Source organism: Carassius carassius, chromosome 1, assembly GCF_963082965.1.
Source record: "Carassius carassius chromosome 1, fCarCar2.1, whole genome shotgun sequence".
NCBI lineage: Eukaryota > Metazoa > Chordata > Actinopteri > Cypriniformes > Cyprinidae > Carassius > Carassius carassius.
In genome coordinates, this window is record NC_081755.1 from 27,845,357 (window position 1) to 27,863,105 (window position 17,749).

At 36.1% G+C, this 17,749-nt stretch overlaps 1 protein-coding gene across 1 annotated transcript; it reads right to left on the minus strand.

Moving 5' to 3' along the window:
• Window positions 1-223: 223 nt before the first annotated feature.
• eps8l1a (eps8 like 1a) lies at window positions 224-13,062 on the minus strand. The gene is made up of 16 exons (XM_059554453.1): window positions 12,861-13,062; window positions 12,501-12,548; window positions 10,457-10,544; window positions 8,568-8,620; window positions 7,809-7,962; window positions 7,628-7,716; window positions 7,379-7,453; window positions 7,012-7,160; window positions 3,583-3,715; window positions 3,459-3,502; window positions 3,270-3,378; window positions 2,892-3,029; window positions 2,673-2,802; window positions 1,163-1,325; window positions 957-1,089; window positions 224-441 (listed from the first exon to the last, which is right to left on the minus strand). The coding sequence occupies exons 3-16, from the start codon at window positions 10,542-10,544 to the stop codon at window positions 355-357; spliced, it is 1,545 nt and encodes a 514-aa protein (XP_059410436.1). The 5' UTR covers window positions 12,501-12,548; window positions 12,861-13,062; the 3' UTR covers window positions 224-354.
• Between the last annotated feature and the right edge of the window lie 4,687 nt (window positions 13,063-17,749).

The window sequence follows — 17,749 nt, forward strand, 5'->3', positions numbered from 1 at the left end:
AAAAAGACAATAAAATCACTTTCAGATCATCAAGCTAACACTAGAAAGGTCAGGTTGTGAGCAGTTGTACATGTAAGAAAAAATGAATATGATTAATAAAATATGTATACCATTAGTATTTTAATACATTTTATTCATAGTTAAAATACAATACATAAAGGAATATACAGGTTTGATTTCAGTATGATGAGTGGTAATGATGAAATATATCTATTATATTATATATATTATATATATTATATATATAACCAACAAAGATCATTATGGTTAAAAAGATCTTAATTCATGCCCCAGATGTCTGTTAAAGCCTCAGCATAAATGCTTGTCTCAATGTGTGAGTGAGAGGGATATCCATTAAAAATCCCCACCCTCTGCTTTCAGATCAACTTTCATCTTCTGTTTCTTCATTATGGCCTCCAACTCAGTGGCCTTCCGCACATCCTGAAACAGAGCGATGAGAAGACAGATATGAAGACAATTAAGATTTATTTCTGCTAATCTCCCTCCTGTTTGTTCCACTGATTTCAGTCCCCTCAAACGTTCACTTGAGACAAATCACCATCGAAGTGTTCTGACAAATGACTTTTATACTGTTAATAGTGAAAGTGCTTCTATTTCACTATATTGTGATTATTTATCTACTGACATGCAGCATTTTAAAATGCGTTTGCTTGAATGGCCTAGATAAAGATTTAATTGAAAAGTTCTTTATTTGAAGTCATATTGTTGTTGTTTTTTATCATAAAGCTATTTATTTTAAATATTAGATAAAGAGAGAAAGAGAACTTTTGATATTTTTTCCCCAATACATTTTTAATGTCTCAGACCACAGTTACTATACCCAGTCAAAGCTGACTGTCAGAAGAGCCTTTTTCTATTAATTGAGGTCTGACAGCTGACAATGAGAAGGAATGAGAGGTATTTTGTGAGAGTGTGTCTGGGACTGGGAGATTTACCTCCAGCAGTGCTGTCTGCACCATGATCTGGCTGTAGACTCTGGTTCCCTCTTCTGGACAAACGGCACGCAGCTCCTCTTTATTCAGAGAGAAGAGCTGAGCTGCCGTTAGGACACCCAGACCCTGTACAGTGCTGAGACACAGATAGAGATTACTACATGAGCAAAGGTTTCAGCTCCAGATTGTGATGTGTGTATTTTACTCACTAATCATTGAAGCCTTTGGCCCTGAGCCACCCCTGAACCTCAGCCGGAGGGGAGTGATAGTCCAGCGGTGCGGTTGTCTCATTTGCTTTGTTAATTACCACAGGGCGTATTGATGCTGATTTACCATTGGCCAATCGCTGCAAGAGCTCATCATTCAAAAATACTGCTAACACAAGTAAATATTACAGTGAGAAATCAAATAAAATATACATTTTAAAAGTGAACATTTAGGGCATTCTCTGATATGATATACAGTGTGTGTGAACCTGGACCACAGAACCAATCATAAGGGTCCATTTTTTAATTTATACATCATCTGAAAGCTGAATAAATAAGCTTTGTTAGGATAGGTCAATATTTGGCCGAGATACAACTATTCGAAAATCTGGAATCTGAGGGTGCAGAAAAACCCCAAATACTGAGAAAATCAACTTTGAAGTTGACCGAATTAAGTTCTTATTAATGTATACTACTAATCAAAAATTAAGTTTTGATATATTCACGGTAGGTAATTTACAAAATATCTTCATGGAAAATGATCTTTACTTAATATCCTAATGATTTTTTTTTTTTGGCATAAAAGAAAAATCGATAAATTTGAACCGTTTTATTATTATAACTGTGCAACTTAAGATTGGTTTTGTGCTCCAGGATTACATATGAGGGATAATGTACAGTCGGTCAGTCTTTATGAAAAAAAATTCCAGAGGGGTCTAATATCACTCTTCGTTGTTATTTTTCACTAGAACTATGAAATATAGTTTTTGGTAATTAAAATAAATATATACATTAGATGAAAATTGTAAACTTAAAACACTGTTGCCTTGGCACCTAACTGCAATAAATATGTTTAAGTTGAAGTACTAAAATTTCAAATTTAAAACAGAAATAACAATTAATTAAAGCTATATATAAATAGTTAAAAAATGTTAAAATGACAAAAACTCACAACAAATTTTTTTTAATAAAAAAAGGAAAATCTAATCATAAAAGCTAAATAAAAAATATGAATAAAAACTATAATATATATATATATATATATATATATATATATATATATATTAAAATAAAACTAGTATAATTCTGAAAGGGTTTATTTTATGATACTGATCAGTTGTGTCTTAAAACAACCTTTTTCCAAATGAATAAATGCATACATATAAATAATACCTATAATTTAAAATCAATATTTATTACTGCTTACTATATCATAAATACTCATATTTGAATAAAATTTATATGAAGAGAATAATTAATAATTAAGATAATTTGTAATTATTAATAATATTTATTTTAAAAATAAAATGCTAAATAATTTTCAGAAGGACACTAAGCTGTTTATTTGCTTGCATACAATACTGATAAATAATGACTTCACCATCCTCCATAACCTTGAGGTGTTTGACTTTTACTCCAGAAGCATTGTCTTTGTAATCATACTTTGAACAAAAGGTATTTATTAAATAGTTAGAAGTGACTCATTTAGAAATAATGTTGTAAGAAACAATACCTTTATCTCCATCGTCTCCCATTGGTGGCATACTGTGAGGGCGTGGATCAGGGTGGAAAGCATTTTTGCCTGTAGAACTGGGCAGAACACAGGAGACCCTCCCTCCTCCCGGGGGAGGAATAGGAGCTTTCTATGAAAATATGATAGGAATTACTTTGTGAATTAGCTTGTGGGTTTGTTGCTGATTACATATGTGTGTGCAATGCATGATGCCTTTACCATTGACTGGTTGTGCAATACTATGTTGGAAGAGTCAACTTCTGCATGATTAACTGGCTCGAGGATATTATGTGGAACAAAACCAATCTGGCCGTATTCATTTTTACATTTCCACCATCGCTTTGATGACTCTAACACCTAAGACAGAGAGGATCAGAGACACAGAGAGACAAAGTAAGGGTAAAAGACAAGGAAAGCGGCTTTTTATAAAGAAAACATTTCTCATTTTATAGTATTTGTTGCTCAAGAAACATTTCATTTAAACTAAATAATACTGAACCCAAATTTTGAATAGTAGTGTATGTTTGAAATAAGTACAAAATATAAATCAAAATGGAAAGGGAAACCGTTGCTTGTGTGTGTGTCTATGCACAATACCTCCAGAGATTCTCCATGTAATACTGAGAGTTCACTACTGTTTCTTGCCACAAAGTCATAACTGCAGCGGTACAGCCTTTCTCCATGAGGAGGCAGGGGGTCTTCCATCCTAAATCAGAATCACACACACAGAATGACATCACAAAGACATTGTGCGCACACACACACAGTTGACTGGTCAATACTAACCCATCTCGTTCCTGGTATACAGTTAGATGTGCCTGATCAATGACCTGTGGACAGAGAAAGGGAGGAGCTGAAGGTGTGTTTGTATTGTGGCTGTGTTTATATCAGTGAGTGAGAGGTTTTATACCTGTTGGGTTTCATGTTTGTGCTGGGACACTAAGGGGTCCTCGATGGGCTGTCCATGTGCATCTATGGCCATCGGCTGCCAACCATCCAGAAAGACAGGTGTGTATTGAGGCACAGACTCGCTGAGTTGAGAGCTGATAAACACACACTGGAGTTAACTAACTAATCTTTTTATTAGTTATAGCCTTAATACAGACTTTACACTTTTTATGATCTACTTTTCCTTTCTTTTTGAAGCTCAAACACTCCTTTCCCATTAAATATAACACCACACTGCATCATATTTGCTATAATACTTTTTTTGTACTAATTTTACGGGTGCTGATCCCAAAAACAGTGTCCGTTTTGCTCTAGAATGTCACAGTTTCTCAAAAAATCTGAGCTTTTCATATCATTTTGCTGTCAGAAGCAATTTGTAAGTTGAATAAGTCTTAGCCTATTATAACCAGACATGATTCCTATCTTCTTCTGAGCCATGTTGTAACTATGTGTTCAATTCCCAGCCGATTTTGACATGTATGAACGACAGGCACGTGCACAGGTAGGGCTCAACCTGTGCAGAGCACATGCCCTTTTTGCCCTTACACTCCGAAGTGCCCTTTTTTTGGTGGTGTTTTTTTTTTTTTTTTTTTTTTTTAATCAATGCTATTGGTCACCCTTCACGTCGGTCTGTCTGTTTTACAAATATTTAGCAAATGAAAGTTCTTAAAACGAGCTTGTGTAAATCTTATTCGATCCTCAAGCTGTCAGTAAGCTGATAACCCCGCCCCCTCTATATTCATTGAATCAACTGAAGTTCCACAGCAGCCGAACAGTAGACAACAGCTGAGCTGAACAAAGTTTTGCGAAGGGTAAATAAATATCTTGTTGTTTGAATAAGTACTACTAAACACTATGTCTATAAAGGCTCATATTTTATTTATTTGATGTCTGACTGACTCACTGACTGAGACATGTGGGACGTCGCCTGAGAGAGAGGGCTAGCATTTGCCATCTAGTCATAGCCAATACATAGCCAACACTTAAATAGCCTGTGCATATAGTAGCATTTCATCTTTTATAAAATGCGATTTTGGCCAAATGCATTTTGCCACAGGAAAAACTGAGCGCTCCGTCTATATAGCTACAAAACCTAGGCCCTGTCCACACGGACACGGGTATTTTTATAACCGTGACTTTTTTTACGCGGTTCGGCCTTTCGTCCACACGAAAACGAAGTTTCAGGGCACCGAAACCGAACATTTTTGAAAACTACGGCCAGGGTGAGCATTTTCAGAAACGCCGGTTGCAGTGTTGTCGTGTGGACAGTATAACCGGGGTTTTTGCCTTGCGACGTCAGAGTGTGCGTCGTTATCCGCTGTGTTTGACGCGGTTTGACGTCAGATTGTGCGCTGCTGACTGCTTCTGATTGGCCAAGGTGACTTTACAATTTGGGTTATATCGCCGCCTGCTGGTGTGGCATGCTCTTGACAGCGCTTGATAGCATGTTTTGGCGTTTTCATGTGGACGGGATTTTTTTTTTAAACGCAGGAGGAAAAACTCCGGTTATAAAAATACCCGTGTCCGTGTGGACTAGGCCCTAGTTTGTAACCTGTAGATGAAAATGTAATGTGATGCCGGATGACGGACAAAAAAAAAAAAATTCACATTTGCACACATTCGCTGGTCAAAAACTATATATTGATAAGTAATACAACAACATATAATTTGTTTTTACCATCGGAAAATCATAACAGGTGCGCCCCCGCGCTGTTTCGTACTGGAACTTACATAAAGCGACGAGTGATCCTCGTCACCTAGATAACATATTTCTAAGAAATTTCCTCTTTGATTTATGATTGCTGATACATTTAATTTATTAACATTTAGGCTAATCATGTTATGGTATACTCTCCCCTCGTCCTCACATGTATAAAATGTAGTAAAACATGGTTTTAATACAGTAATGTAGTAGTAACTAAAAAAAATTACAGAAGATCACTGTGAAATCTTTATATTTTATCATGCAGAATGTAATTCATGATTCATTCCAAGGCTTCATTTATTTGATCCAAATTACAGCAAAAACAGTAATATTGTGTAATATTTTTACAATTTTAAATAAGTTTTCTATTTGAATATATTTTAAAATGTAATTTATTTTTGTGATCAAAGCTGAATTTTCAGCATCATTACTCTTCAGTGTCACGTGATCCTTCAGAAATGCTTTTCGCTGCCTTTCATTGCTGGCTTATTTTAGGGAAAGTGTAGTGAATTTTTTTCTCTCTATAAATGCAATTTAAAAAAAGAGGGAGTACACAAGAGCAATTCACAAACACAGGACCCTACAAATGATACAGACAAAAAACTTTTTTTGCACTTACATAAATTTTGATTACTTGGTGGTTGCAGTGCAATGCACCGTAAAGAGAGAAATAAGAAAAAGAAGGAGAGGGAGCGACAGCAGGCAGCCAAGGGTAGCAGCTCACTTACTTCATGGATTAGGCCAGTTTGTAGCAGGGAAGAAGAAAAGGAAGGAAGTAGTAATTCAGATGTAGAGAGAGAAGCGATAGATGATGTACAAGAATTTGCTGGTGAACAAGATACAGGAGCCTCTGCAGGAGAGTTACCAGAAGGAGATGCAAGAGAAGAAAGCCAGTATGGAACTGCTAGTGTAGATCAAGAGAATGTGATGGAGACCGGTGCGGGGGAATTACCTCCAGATTACTAAATAATCTTGATATAAAAAAAGGGAGGGGGGTGCCCTTTTTCAGTTTCAGCACATGCCCCTCAAAAGGTCTGTGCACAGCCCTGATGAACGATTATGAACACACTACTTTATGCCTAATTATGATTTTAGAATTATGGCCTGTGACAGAAACAGAAAATTACATATTTCGTGAAAACATCTTATTTGATTATGTATTTTAACATATTTTTCCACTCATCTGCAGATTGTAAGTTAAATTATATATTTTGAATACTAAATAAATAAGTGCATTAAGGCTGATATGTATTTACATTATTTAATTAATATTCTAAACATAATTTATATATATATATATATATATATATATATATATATATATAGTTTTTAGTTTTTAATATAGAAGTTTTTATTGTTATTTTTGAACGCATAATCAAATTAGGTAACATAAAGCCTTTTTTGTAAATCCGAATTTTTTTTAAAGATGCAGGGCTGTGTTATAGACAAAAGCAACTTATGCTGTGTTCTTTTTTGTGTGCAATGAAAAAAGAAAGTTTTCAGGTTCGGAAGTAAATAATGACAGAACGTGCTGTCTTTATGGATAGTATAAATGGATAGTTCACCATTTTTGGGTGAACTATCCATTCATAAGTGAGGTTCAAACTCACACAGATCTCTATTTGGTCATTTATTCTAATAGTATAATTTCCATTCAAATGTAAATCCAACAGTTTTGTTACAGACTATGGCACGGTCCAGTTGGTGCCGAGTGACTTCCACAGTGTTTTCTCTTGTTCATTAAGGTTCTGCTGTAGTAGGGAGATTGCTCCACTGGTCATAGCGGGGCTGGTGACTGTTGCTGCCAACTCAGGACCACCTGTGGTCTTTACCATCTGGCGAACATACAACAAACCATATTCACCATATAACAATTACAAATTCATTCCTTTGTGGAAAAAAGTAACTTCAGTTCTCTTCTAAATTAAAGTTAGAGAACGTTATACCTATGTTGCCAATTCTAAGATCTAATATATTTTTTGAATAAGGCAAATGAATGTTAGAGTTCGGGTGTTTTCTCTATATGTCTGCTGTGTGTGTTTAATACTCTTACCAAGTGCAAAGGGATGAAAACATGGTGCAAGAGTTCTTCTGAGGTTGGCTCGTAGATTTTCATCTTCAGGCGATCCTACAACACAGACACACACACCCACACGGGTCAAGCACAGCAGTTTTATGAAGTTCTTAAATATGTCATTTCTGCTCTACTACCCAAACAAAACCACAAAACAATAACTGGATAAAATATTCTCCAGGTTTGGGGGGTAAGATTTAGTAAGATTTGTAGAATTTGGCACCTTACCAGAAGACAGAGAGAATATTTAATCTTCTGAAAAATATCCACAAACTCTTGTTCTGATGGCGGCGTCAATCTTTGTGTGAGAGGGCCATCTACAAATATAGATGCTTTAGGACTTACTATGTTTCTGATGGTCTCAGATAGGCTTGTGAATAATGCAGATCATTGGGGGCATCTCTCTCACCATCCTGCTCTTTCTTCTTCTTGGTTTTCTTCTTTTCTTTCTTTTTGCTGTTCTTTTTAATGCTCTGTTGCTCTAGAAAGTTCCTAGCCTCTGCTGTCTCCTGAAGACGGGCCATGAAACGCTCCACATCAGCAAAACAGTGATTCACCAAGTCCTGCAAGAGCAGGATATGAAAAAAAAGAGTAAACTTTAAAGTTTTAAGTAACACGTCCAGTTACAAAAACACAGTTTTTCATTACATTAGTATTTTCACTAAAACTAAAATACCAGTTACATCATCGTTTTCAGGTCAAGGCAAGCTGTCTGTTTTACTGAGGTAAGTCGTTGTGTTGTTTTGCAGTTGGAAATTTCATACAGTTTCTTAATTACAACTACTGTAGAATAATAGTTTCTTATTTTTAACATTATGTTTTAGATTTCTTTTATGAATCGCTTTATCTTTTAATTTTTGTTGTTTTACTAATTATAATATAGTATATGTTTAATGGCAGCTTTTAATGTGAAAACATTCAACTTTTTTTTTTCAGAGCAATAATGTTGAAAATGATTGCAAAATATTTTAGGGTGTGTTTAAATTTTAAACTATTTTAGTCTCTTAAAAAAAAAAAGAAATAAAAGAAATAACCTTCAGAAATATTCATGGGTGTAACAAGTGTGACCACTAGCCTTGGTCTCCTCTATTACAAAACTAAATTTTAATTTTTCAGGTCTGCATTCTATTCAGTAACAGTATGTGTCCTATTTAACAGTTATACTTACAACTTCTCTCTGTGCATGCATCAGATGTGTTATCACTCTGTCTCCTCCATTTACTAAGATAAGCAAATATAGAGCAATGAAATATAGTATGTATATATAAATATATATACAACCCGAATTCCGGAAAAGTTGGGACGTTTTTTAAATTTTAATAAAATGAAAACTAAAAGACTTTCAAATCACATGAGCCAATATTTTATTCACAATAGAACATAGATAACATAGCAAATGTTTAAACTGAGAAAGTTTACAATTTTATGCACAAAATGAGCTCATTTCAATTTTGATTTCTGCTAAAGGTCTCAAAATAGTTGGGACGGGGCATGTTTACCATGGTGTAGCATCTCCTTTTCTTTTCAAAACAGTTTGAAGACGTCTGGGCATTGAGGCTATGAGTTGCTGGAGTTTTGCTGTTGGAATTTGGTCCCATTCTTGCCTTATATAGATTTCCAGCTGCTGAAGAGTTCGTGGTCGTCTTTGACGTATTTTTCGTTTAATGATGCGCCAAATGTTCTCTATTAGGTGAAAGATCTGGACTGCAGGCAGGCCAGGTTAGCACCCGGACTCTTCTACGACGAAGCCATGCTGTTGTTATAGCTGCAGTATGTGGTTTTGCATTGTCCTGCTGAAATAAACAAGGCCTTCCCTGAAATAGACGTTGTTTGGAGGGAAGCATATGTTGCTCTAAAACCTTTATATACCTTTCAGCATTCACAGAGCCTTCCAAAACATGCAAGCTGCCCATACCGTATGCACTTATGCACCCCCATACCATCAGAGATGTTGGCTTTTGAACTGAACGCTGATAACATGCTGGAAGGTCTCCCTCCTCTTTAGCCCGGAGGACACGGCGTCCGTGATTTCCAACAAGAATGTCAAATTTGGACTCGTCTGACCATAAAACACTATTCCACTTTGAAATAGACCATTTTAAATGAGCCTTGGCCTTGAAAGTATTCCTGGGCCCATTTAGTAATGTCATTGACACAATCATGCCGATGAGTGATGCAGTGTCGTCTGAGAGCCCGAAGACCACGGACATCCAATAAAGGTCTCCGGCCTTGTCCCTTACGCACAGAGATTTCTCCAGTTTCTCTGAATCTTTTGATGATGTTATGCACTGTAGATGATGAGATTTGCAAAGCCTTTGCAATTTGACGTTGAGGAACATTGTTTTTAAAGTTTTCCACAATGTTTTTACGCAGTCTTTCACAGATTGGAGAGCCTCTGCCCATCTTTACTTCTGAGAGACTCTGCTTCTCTAAGACAAAGCTTTTATAGCTAATCATGTTACAGACCTGATATCAATTAACTTAATTAATCACTAGATGTTCTCCCAGCTGAATCTTTTCAAAACTGCTTGCTTTTTTAGCCATTTGTTGCCCCCGTGCCAACTTTTTTGAGACCTGTAGCAGGCATTAAATTTTAAATGAGCTAATAAAGTGGATAAAAGTGTAAACTTTCTCAGTTTAAACATTTGCTACATTATCTATGTTCTATTGTGAATAGAATATTGGCTCATGTGATTTGAAATTCCTTTAGTTTTCATTTTATTAAAATTTAAAAAACGTCCCAACTTTTCCGGAATTCGGGTTGTACATATACATGGATATGACAGAGATATTACAATTTGAAGGTGGTTTATGAAGACACTGCCTATGTCCCCGTAATTCAAAAGGCTTAAAAACATACTAAATAACTGTTTTTGAATATCTAAAAATGCAAAATGTTTTCTTTAAGGGGTATAACTTTGGTGTAGGGTTACAGTATAAAAATCATTATGCTACATAGAGTCCCCATAAACCACCAATACCAACATGTGTGTGTGTGTAAATTTAATTAAAAATATGTATCGTCATCGCACAAACAGAAAATAGACATATACACACATGCATTTACACCTATGGGATGTGAGTTAGCAGCTGTGTTGTTTGTAGACTTAGACTGTCTCCTGGGGATAACTGGGGGTGCAGCCATCTTACAGGGCGAAATAATGAACGTGGAAAAGACAAAAAACAAAGAAAGTTATATAGACAGTGATAAAAAAAAATTCCTGTCATCCAATTGACAGCTTTACCTGGTCACCTGCTTACTCACAGTCAATGTCAATACTGGTTTTGTTCAACTGTACACTGATGAGTCACAATATCAACTAAACCATGTAAAGCTTTGACAGGTATGTGGCTTTTTAAATGCATTTAAGAGAACAAATAATGTATGATTTTTTTAATCTACTTAAATTATAACCGCAGTTCCTTGGTCACCACTTTACATGGGACTAAACTTTCAGTTAAATAGCATTATGCTATTATCAAAGTGGATTATTGATTGGTGGACTATTAGTAGAAAGCATCAGAAAGTGAAGACAGAATTTCATTCAAATGAGCTGGCAGGCAGACAAAAAAAATTAACAACTATGCCAAAGAGCCTGAGAGAATCTCTTTATATGGTTTAATAAAATAAACTTTAGGACACCCTATAATTAAGACAAGCCTGTTCAGATTTTTTACTTCTTCTGCCAAACCAACTCAATGAATAGCTATTTTGTGAATCTGGTCTTGGCAGGATTGCTTGAGAGTTTCACTCCTTCATTGTTTAAGACTCTGGGATAAAGAAGGTTGACATTCCACACATAACCAATACATCACTGCACATTAGCTCAGTCACAGCTGTGGCCTCCAACAAGCAGAAACCAATAAACGTTAGTCAGATCTTTATGATCAATTAGCTTCTTGGTTGTGGGGTTAACAGTCTCTGAGTATTTCTTTTCAGGATGTTAACAGTTTAAATAATAATAATAATAGTCATTAAAATGTATATTTCAGCTTTTACAGATGGCTTCCAAAGCTCGAGATTACTTGTTAAAAACACTTTTTTTTGTATGTATTTTCCAGTTTTAAATAAATAAATAAATGCCAGTCTTCAGCATCTCCACAGTTTTATACAGGATAAACAGTTTGCAAAATGTATGGATGGAAATAAATTAATTAAATAATATAGACAAAATACTCTTAAAATAAAGGAGCTTCAAAAGGTTCTTCACAGTGATGCCATAGAAGAACCATTTTTGGTTCCACAAAAAAACATTCAGTCAAAAGTTCTTTAAAGAACCATGTCTTTCTTACCTTTTAATAATCGCCACAAAGAAACCTTTTGTGAAACAGAAGGGTTCTTCAGATGTTAAAGGTTCTTTATGGAACCGCTTAAGACAAAAAGGGTTTTCTATGGCATCGTGAAGCACCTTTATTTTTAAGAGTGTAGACCGCAAAAAAAAAAAGCTTTGTGCACTGGTTAAAACACTGTATGCTTCACTGGAGGCAAGAACATCTTACTGTCTAGACAAATTGGCATGATCAAGAAGTATTGATCAATGTCACAAATGTAGTTATTTGATTAGTGACCTAGAAAAAGTGTAGAATCTAAATAATTTGTTCTCCATTTTATGTCTTAATAATTCCTAATTGAATGTTTCAAAATCTTTTTAATCCCTGGTTTCCAATGTCTGTCTATATATTGCTAGACATTTCAAGGAACCCTACAAAATCACTGCATTGACTAAACACTCTTGTGTTGTTTAGGAGGAGTGGCAGCAGCTATGCCCAGAACACAGATGCTATTATAAGAAGAGATCTATTCAATGACTTGTATGAATTCACACTCTCATGGCATTGTATCGCCAAAGAATAGGTACAAGACACAAAATATAGCTCTTAGATATGAGATTACAATGCACTGAACATTGCTACAGATGAGTGAATACTTTCCAATTCTTCAGGGGACAACATTCATTAGCAATGTGCATCGCAACTAGCATCTCCATGTGACTATACAATCATAATATACACCTGTTGCCTAAATTGCTAGTATTAATATAAAGTGTCAATTTCCATGCCATTATTATAAAGATTTAAATGACTGGTTTAAAAGTCTTACCGTGTGTGAGGTGTGTGCGCCTCTTTCTGTCACATCTTCTGTTTACACCTAATAGAGAAATGCAAGAACAAGAAAAACAAGTTGATCTGTTTAACTTGAAGAAAGCATGGACTCTCTCTCTCTCTCTCTCTCTCCTGAGTTTCAGGATATGAAGAGCATAGAAACCTGGGTGGAAGTGTGTTACTACAGTACATTCTGATGACTGCATTCCTCTTACATTCCTCTGAGAGACAATAAACACAAGATCTTCACAGATATTCACAGAAACAGAAATAAAAAAAACTTTGAGAAGCCCAAACTAGATTATAGAAAATATTAAAACACCACATAAACATATCGACACATAAATAAAATACTCACAGAGCCTCAGAGTCTTCAGCAGTGCATCGGTCAATGCTTCAGTGCATTGTGTTAAGGCTAAGCTTGTTTGTCTAGATCTGACATTCTTTTCATGCCCTCCCTCTGTCTTCATTTTTTTTCTCTTCCACTGTAACTGTCACCCACAGGTGTGAAGACATGCTGTTACCTCAGTGTTTAAGCTATTTTAAGCACTTTTGTGAGTCTAGGTCAATTTATGTGATGTTTGCTGTCAGCACCCAATACATTTAGAGTGATATTATCTTACTGCAAAGCTTTTGATGCATAAATTGTATTAGCAATGTATTGTTTTTTTTTAAGCAATCATATAGAATTGTTATTAAGTATATATTTTTCTTAAGAAACTCTGTATCTTGCTCAGTTGTTGGAAATTGTGCAAAACTATATTTATTATTCCTGCTAAAAATGAGGACATCTATGATTAGATATTATGTATAGAAGAGGTTTAGAAGGCATATAGCAGAATTTCTCAAAACACATAAAGTAAATAATTAATATACACTCCCACACTTGCAGTGACTGTGTCATTTTGATATGAATTCTGTCTGTTGCCTCAGACACCTTTGCCAAGAAGCCCAAATGCTGTTCATCCTACCAGGATCTGCGAATCGAGTTTCACATGACACTTTTTTTTACATACATTTCCTCTTTCCTCTCATTCGAATTGCAGAAGTCTCCAAACTCATCCTTTCTAATCACCCTACTACTGCACTCACTCACATCATTAACATATCCCTCCACACTGGTGTTTTTCCCTCAACATTTATTTAGACTACTTAAGAAACCCACCCTCAACCCATTTCTTTTAGAGAACTACAGACCAGTTTCTTTTCTTCTTTTCATTGGCAAAAACACTTTAACGAGCTGTGTTCAACCAAGTCTCTGCCTTTCTCACAAAGAACAACCTCCTTGACAGCAACCAATCTTGCTTGATCTATCCGTTGCTTTTGACATGGTTAACCACCAGATCCTCCTGTCAGCCCTACTGGCATAGGGCATCTCAGGAACCGCACTCCAGTGGTTTAAGTCTTATCTCTCAGATAGGTCCTTCAAAGTATCTCGGAGAGGTGAGGTGTCCAAGTCGCAACATCTAACTACTGGGGTGCCTCAGGGCTCAGTTCTTGGACCACTTCTCTTCTCTGTCTACACGGCATCATTAGGTTCTGTCATTCAGAAACATGGCTTATAATATCACTGCTATGCTGAAGACACTCAACTCTACCTCTCCTTCCATCCTGATGATCCGACGGTAGCTATTCGCATCTCAGCCTGTCTAACAGACATTTCTTGCCTGATGAAGGACCATCACCTTCAATTCAACCTTGCAAAGACAGAACTGCTTGTGGTTCCAGCAAACCCATCGTTTCATCACAATTTCACCATCCAGTTAGGCACATCAAACATAACTCCTTCAAAAAAAGCCAGAAACCTTGGAGTCATGATTAATGATCAGCAGACTCTCTCAGACCACATTGCTAAAACTGTCCAGTCCTGCAGATTTGCTTTATTCAACATTAAGAAGATCAGGCCCTTTCTTTCGCAACATGCTGCACAACTTCTTGTTCAAGCTCTTGTTCTGTCCAGGCTGGACTATTGCAATGCTCTCTTGGCAGGTCTTCCAGCCAGTTCTATCAAACCTTTATAATTAATCCAGAATGCGGCAGCAAGATTAATTTTTAATGAGCCGAAAAGAATACACGTCACACCTCTGTTTATCAATTTGCACTGGCAACCAATAGCTGCTCGCAAAAAATGCAAGACATTGATGTTTGCCTACAAAACCACCATTGGCTCTGCGCCCATTTACCTAAATGTATTACTTCAGACTTATGTGTCCTCTAGAAGCTTGCATTCTGCAAGTGAACATCGCTTGATTGTGCCATCCCAAAGAAGCACAAAGTCACTTTTACAGACTTTTAAATTAAATGTTCCCTCCTGGTGGAATGACCTCCCCAACTCAATCCGAGCAGCTGAGTCCTTAGCCACCTTCAAGAATCGGCTTAAAACACATTTTTTCAATCTAATCCTATTCTTGAAAAAAAAATATCTAACTAGCTTTCTAATCTTTTTGTATTCTATCTGTTTTCTTTTAATTTATTATACAATTAACAAAAAAGACATAACACTAGCTTGCTCTATTCTTTTTCAATTCTATCTGTTTTCTTTTTATTTATTATATTATTTAAAACTCTTATTATGTTTACTGCGTTAACCTAACTAAAACTTGTTATAGCACGTATATCATTGCTCTTTTGTTGATTTTGATTGCTTCCATTGTCCTCATTTGTAAGTCGCTTTGGATAAAAGCCTCTGCTAAATTGACAAAATTTAAATGTAAATGTAAGTCCATTTTCAGAGCTGGGTAGTAATTTATTACATGTAATCTGGATTACATAATCAGATTATAAAAATTAAGTACTTGTAATTAGAGTAAATTACATTTTAAAGGTCCCGTTCTTCGTGATCCCATGTTTTAAACTTTAGTTAGTGTGTAATGTTCTTGTTAGAGTATAAATAATATCTGTAAAATTCTAAAGCTCAAAGTTCAATGCCAAGCGAGATATTTTATTTAACAGAATTCGCCTACAACGAACGACTCGTTTGGACAACATCCATCTAGTTCCTGCAGTAATGACGTCACTAAAACAGTTTTTTCACTAACCTCCGCCCACATGAATACACAAAAAAGGGGGTGTGGCCTTGTTGCGCTCCAACTGAGAAGGAGGAAGAGCTGCGTTTGTGTTTGTCGCCATGTCGTCGAAACGCTGTTATTTTCATCTCGGAGTCCAATCATCTTTGTTTGGGCTTCCCAGGGACGCTGTACTTAGAGATCAATGGTTACAATTCATGTTTAACTTGGTTCCCGAAAACTATAATCCACATGTAAAACTATGTGCAGCACATTTTGCTGAGGACAGCGAGCTTCCTCAATCTCAATCAGTTTAATGCCGGATTTGCACAAAGATTATTCCTGAAAGATGGAGCAGTTCCCTCTTTGTCTGGAGAAGGCGTTATGGACCACAACCGGTAATTGTATTTTATTACTTAAGTTGGTGCGTTTAACAGTTTCTGTAACTTATTGCACAAAGGGCAACTCTGTTTAGCTTTGTTAACTAGATGTTAGGGCTGTGCAAAAAAATCGAATGCGATTTTCATGCGCATCTCGTCAGTAAAAACGCTCCTGTGATTATAAGTACATCTCCAGCACGTGCGTTCAGATCAGGATTGCCAGGTTTTCAAAACAAATCCTGCCCACTTGCTTCTCAGAACTAGTCCAATCGTGTTACCAGGAGGGCAGCCTGCGCTCAGCTGCTGTAGAATCACAACACAGGAACCGCTGGCGCAATCAGAACTCGTTACATATTTCTGAAGGAGGAGCTTTATAGAACAATAAGGTCATCAGCCCGTTTTTATGACAGTGAAAACAGCGGTATACAGATAGGTGAATTGTGTGAAAAATACTTTGTATTTTTACACGCGAAACATGAACACATGTTATATTGCACACTGTAAACACAATCAAAGCTTCAAAAAAGTTGTTGTTGATTACATATTATTCACACAATAACAATAAAGTATCCATAATTTATTTATTCTTCCTAATTTCTCTTTTTCATCTTTTCCTTTTTTTTCTAAAACAGCCTACCCCATATACTGTTTTGTGCACATTCACAGCATTTGACCACTGGATTTACAAAAATGATTCCAGGTTTAAGAAGTGTTTTAACATTAAATCAACTACTGATGAACACATACATTTTTAACTAATTGATCTTTCAGTGGGTTATTTAACCACTATAGCTTTGGAAGGCTTTTGTCTTTCAAATACATTAAAATGCACAAATTCACAATATTTCTTACATTATTCAGGCATGTCCTCTAAACATCTTTCACCTAATATATTTAACTTCAAAGGGTTAGTTCACCCAAAAATCTAAATTATGTCATTAATAACTTACCCTCATGTTGTTTCAAACCCGTAAGACCTCCGTTTATCTTTGAAACACAGTTTAAGATATTTAGAGATTTAGTCCAAGAGCTCTCAGTCCCTCCATTGAAGCTGTGTGTACGGTATACTGTCCATGTCCAGAAAGGTAAGAAAAACATTATCAAAGTAGTCCATGTGACATCAGAGAGTCAGTTAGAATTTTTTGAAGCATCGAAAATACATTTTGGTCCAAAAAGAGCAAAAACGACGACTTTATTCAGCATTGTCTTCTCTTCCGTGTCTGTTGTGAGCGCGTTCAAAACAAAGCAGTTTGTCATATCCGGTTCACGAACGAATCATTCGATGTAACCAGATCTTTTTGAAACAGTTCACCAAATAGAACTGAATCGTTTTAAACGGTTCGCGTCTCCAATACGCATTAATTCACAAATGACTTAAGCTGTTAACTTTTTTAATGTGGCTGACACTCCCTCTGAGTCAGAATAAACCAGTATCCTGGAGTAATTCATGTACTCAAACAGTACACTGAGCATGTGTACTGTTTGAGTAAATGAATTACTCCGGGATATTGGTTTGTTTTAAGTCAGAGGGGGTGTCAGCCACGTTTAAAACGATTCAGTTTGATTTGGTGAACTGGTTCAAGAAGATCCGGTTACATCGAATGATTCGTTTGCGAACCGGATATGACAAACTGCTTTGTTTTGAACGCGCTCACAACAGACACGGAAGAGAACACAATACTGAATCAAGTCGTCGTTTTTGCTATTTTTGGACCAAAATGTATTTTCGATGCTTCAAAAAATTCTAACTGACCCTCTGATGTCACATGGACTACTTTGATGATGTTTTTCTTACCTTTCTGGGCATGGACAGTAGACCGTACACACAGCTTCAATGGAGGGACTGAGAGCTCTCGGACTAA

Bases quoted from the DNA above. Each gene is read 5' to 3' on its own strand.
- eps8l1a (XM_059554453.1), bottom strand. From the start codon at position 10,544: ATGGCTGCACCCCCAGTTATCCCCAGGAGACAGTCTAAGTCTACAAAC. The intron at 7,454-7,627 runs GTAAGGTGCCAA...TCTGTGTTGTAG, and splicing joins AATATTCTCTCTGTCTTCTG to GATCGCCTGAAGATGAAAAT. The intron at 3,379-3,458 runs GTTAGTATTGAC...ATTCTGATTTAG, and splicing joins GTATACCAGGAACGAGATGG to GATGGAAGACCCCCTGCCTC.